The sequence below is a fragment of the Callospermophilus lateralis genome, chromosome 18 (genome assembly GCF_048772815.1).
Source record: "Callospermophilus lateralis isolate mCalLat2 chromosome 18, mCalLat2.hap1, whole genome shotgun sequence".
NCBI lineage: Eukaryota > Metazoa > Chordata > Mammalia > Rodentia > Sciuridae > Callospermophilus > Callospermophilus lateralis.
In genome coordinates this window covers 7,954,105-7,958,653 of record NC_135322.1, presented here as the reverse complement: position 1 = coordinate 7,958,653, position 4,549 = coordinate 7,954,105, and the positions used below count along the sequence as shown (strand labels likewise).

Genomic DNA, 4,549 nt, shown 5'->3' with positions numbered 1-4,549 from the left:
CCATGATCCAATTCAGTAGCCTGGGCATTGTCCCCACATTAATCATTTGTTTTTCCTGCCTAATTGCTGTGGCTAGTACTTCAAGTATCATGCTGAGAAAAGAGGCAAGAGTGTGCTTATTAGAGGAAAAGCCTTTGGCTTGTCGGTATTGAGTATGATGCTGGGGTGAGCTTCTCACTCATGGTCTTCACTATGTCAAGGTACATTCTTTCCATGCCTAATTGCTTGAGAGTTTTTATCATGAAAGAATGTTGATGGTATTTTCACATCAATTGAGGATGCTGTGTCTTCATCTATTGGGAGGATCAATGGACTTCACATTTCCTTCTGCTAATATGAGCATCCATTTATTCAGTTGTGTGTTGATCCATACTTCACCCCCAGTGTAAATCCCAGTCCTTCAGGTTGAATGATCCTTTTAATGTGCTGTTGGATTCTGCTTGTTATGATTTTTTTAAAGTGCATGCACGGATGTTCTTCAAAGACACTGACCAGTAACATTCTTACCACATAGTGTCCTTGTCAAGCCTTTGATTTGGGATAATATCATTTCTGCAAAATGAGTTTGGTACTCATTTTTGTGTTTATATATTTTTTTGATGTATGAGAGAATTAGTATTATTTTTCAAGTGTTTGTTAAAACTCAGCATTGAAGAATTCCTGTCCCAGACTTACCATCAATCTACAATTTAAAAATACAGATTCCATCTTTCTCATTTGAGTTAACCCAGATTACCTATTTCTTTATGATTCATTCTTGGTTTTTGGCATGTTTCTAAAAGTTTATTCATTTTTTGTAATTAATTTAATTGCTTAGAATACAACTGTTCATAAGAATCTCTGATCCTTTTTGGTTGTACATTTTTCCCTCTGCTCATCTAAGTGGGGCAGATCCCATTTATCCACCCAGACTATGCAGCTTGTGTATGATATGTCCAGATGAGAGCCTGGGATGTCATCCCTGGCCTCCTGCCCCTGGCCAGAGGGAGCGTGGACTACATCAATATAGAAGGGAATATTGTGAATAGATCTGGATGATAAAATGAGAAAATAGCAAATGTCCCAAGCAAGGAGAGAAGATGTCTGAAGGAAGACCTCTGGCTAGGGTAAGGAGGGAGAGAGGCCATGCCTTAGTGAACCTAGGGAAAATAAAATGATCAAAACATTTGAGGTTGAGCCTGAAATCATCATATCCTGATTAAAGACAAGATGCATTTTAAAAAATGAGAGTGTGGTCGTCATGGTAATCCGTGACTAGTTCACAAATTTAAACCATTCAAACTCACAAAATATAAACTGCATAGTTGGTGGAAGGCACAAAATAACCTGTGGAGGAACAGGACTCCAACACTGTGGGAGTTCAAAGAATAATTTGAATACTGATCCCTTAATAGGATAATGACAGTAGGATCATTGCAGTACAGATCATGCCCAAGCAGGGATTGTGGTGAAAGTGTAGCCTGAGATGACCTGAGAATGTTCTCATAAACTTGCTCAGTGTGGAGACACATGTGGAATTGACCAGAGGTCCAGGAAGGACTATGGTTCAGGTGAAGGAAGAACTGGGTCATGGAGAAAGTATTCCCAAGCAAATGAAATAGTGAAATAAACTCCAAAATCCAAGAAGTATGGTTGAGATATTGACCTCATCCATTTCATTTTTAATCTAAATGAACATCTTATCGTTTCCTCTGCAATTACCTTTCTGAAACTAATTCTGTTCCTATCAGAATCAGACAAAAATGCCAGACCAAAAAGTAGCTTTTATTCATGCTGCAGTCCTCAGGACACAGGGTCCTTTGTTATCCTGGGTTATCAACCATGATGTGAGTGCTGGTTCTGCTGGACCTTCCATGTTATGGAGTTTGTGTGGAGCACTGGGGAATATTGAGCAGCAATCTTGGCCTCGGCCTTCTGCATTACAGTAGCCCGGCTCAAGATGTGAGCACCACAAATGTCTCACATCATTGTAGTTTCACCCATGGGTACGAAGACTCATCACTGTGTCTGATGAGTTTTTAACAGTTATCGCCTTGGCAGAAGTGTGTGTCATGAAAATCCAACACAGAAGTGCACAGGGTAGTCTGCCTGTTATAAGGATCATGCTCTTTAGAGAGTAGAGAGTACAGAAATGTAGGTTGAAGATAAAACATAGCCAGGGGCTCAGAGGAAAATGTGCCTTATAACCTGCACATTTGTCTTTCACACAGGCCACCTGTCCCCTGCTCAGTGTCCTAAATGCTTGATGTGCCTTGATTTCCACCTTCTTTGTCCACCTCCTGCTGTGATCTGTTGTTCCCAGGAATCCTTGGAATCCAGGTTCTGGAAGTGTCTCACCAGGCCCTGAAACACAGAGAACTGCTCATTCCATCATCTTCTTCTCCTCCTGAACTGTAATATTACTGCAAATCTATGTCTTAAAAATAATTCTAAATAATTATTTTTCATTTGGGGCCTTATTTCCCTCAATAAAATCTTCTAAGCCATCATTAAGATAAAGTACCTGGGCTGGTATAACTCAATTCTCTGCACCTGCCCAGCATTCATGAAGACCTGGATTCTGTCCTAAGCACAGCAAGGAGAAAATGTTCCCAAGTGACACAATGTTTGGTGTTTTTCTAGTCTCACAGCTGTGCGTGGGAGTCGTGGGAAACTTGTTCCTCTTCCTGTTGTACATGCACACCTTCTCAGTCCAGCGTCACATGAAGCTTATGGATCCCGTTTTTTCCCACCTCACCTTGGCCAATACTTTGACAATTACGTTCACATTGACACCACATATAGCCTCATCCTTTGGAGTAAGACAATTTTTGGACGATGTTGGTTGCAAAGCAGTCCTGTATATGTACAGAGTGACACGGGGTGTTTCCATCTGCACCACCTCTCTCCTGAGTGCACTTCAAGCCATCACTGTCAGTCCCAGTTACTCTAAGTGGGCGTGGCTTAAATTTAAGCTCCGCACACATATTTGTCCCTTGTTCCTTTTCTTCTGGATCATCAACATGCTTATATACATCCACGCCATTAAATCCATCACAGCCATTAGAAATTCCACTATGGTAGGTCATGGCTATGTTCATGCATACTGTCAAACGGGACCGTTTGGAAAACACAGTTCATCTTCATATGTTATTGTCATACTGGTTCGAGATCTGGTGTTTGTGGTCCTCATGCTCTACACCAGCCTGTACATGGTGAATCTCCTCCACAGACACCACAGGAGAACCCAGCACCTCCACAGCCCCCGTGTCTCCTCCCAGACATCTCCTGAACACAAAGCCACCCACACCATCCTCCTGCTTGTAGGTTGCTTTGTGGTCTTTTATTTTGCAAACAACTGTTTGACATTTTATTCCATTTACACACACAAGAAAATCCTAAGCCTAGAGGGGCTCAGTGGAGCTTTATCTTCATGCTACCCTACCATCTGCCCATTTTTGCTGATAAAAAATAATAAAATTGTTTCCCAATTCACTTCATCCTTTTCAGTGATGGGATTGAGAAGTTCCCAAAGGGCATTTGATGGCTAATCTGATGCCCCAGGATTTAGTCTGCAACAGGGCAGAATCCCTAATGACTTATAGGGGAAAAGAAAGGCCACATTGCCCTTCAGCACTTCAAGTGGCATCAGGTTGAGTTCAATAGTCTACAAATTAAAATGCACTCAGAATTAAAAGGCTCAATATGAACCAATGTAAAGAGATTACACTGATAATTTTCACTTTGTTTACATGCTTAATTTATATTGGAAAAAAGTATATACATTATATACCTACTATTCAAACTATTTTGTATGCTTCCATTTAGTCTTTTAAAAATACATCTATGAGAAAATGCAAAATTAGGTTTAGAGCTTGTATTCTACTTCTATTAGAGTGTGCTGGCCTAAGAAACTGCTCTGAATCCCACCAATGCTGATTGATCACCTTATAAATTCTAGGCACGACTGTACAGCTTGCACTACTCCAGTGTCCTCAGAGCATGAGACATCATAACCCAGGGGACTACACAGGCTCTTCAGGGTGCAGGAATCATTTCTGTGATATGAGGAGAGCTCTACAAATAGAGCTGGGAGGAGAACTGGGAGGCCTAGAGATTCACTCTGAGCCTGCAGTGAGCTGCCCTGGGGGGGCTCTGACGTCTGCAGAAACCTCTCCACAGTGATGCCCACTCAAATTGGGATGGAGGGCTTCCTATCTGGATGCAGTCTCTCATGTCTGAGCTGACGTGTGTCTTCTCTCAGTAATTCTCCATGAGAGGCAACGAGACCCTTCCATGTGCTGTCATCAGGAACTTTGCAGACTCTTTGTCCCACACCACTTTCCTTCACTTCCACCTCTCTTACCTGAAGTCCTTCTTCTATTGCAGTCAGGGTTCCACTCAGGTTTTCTGTGGTGGTCACAAGGTGACAGTCAGGTGGATCCTTGCCTGCTTTTCCACCACTGTGGCTCAGGATCCTCCCAGGGGGCCATGCGATTCTTGGGCTTAGATAGCATGTGAAATAGCTCCCATTTACTGTCTGTAGCTTTCTGTGGTTCAAACATGACTC

General features: G+C 42.1%; 1 protein-coding gene across 1 annotated transcript; it reads left to right on the top strand.

The window, feature by feature from the left end:
* Window positions 1–2,603: 2,603 nt before the first annotated feature.
* Window positions 2,604–3,530, top strand: LOC143384319 (vomeronasal type-1 receptor 4-like). Its single transcript, XM_076839352.1, has one exon. The coding sequence runs from the start codon at window positions 2,604–2,606 to the stop codon at window positions 3,528–3,530; it is 927 nt and encodes a 308-aa protein (XP_076695467.1).
* Window positions 3,531–4,549: the final 1,019 nt, after the last annotated feature.

What these genes read in the sequence shown, in the direction of transcription:
- LOC143384319 (XM_076839352.1), top strand. Translation starts at nt 2,604, where the DNA reads ATGTTTGGTGTTTTTCTAGTCTCACAGCTGTGCGTGGGAGTCGTGGGA.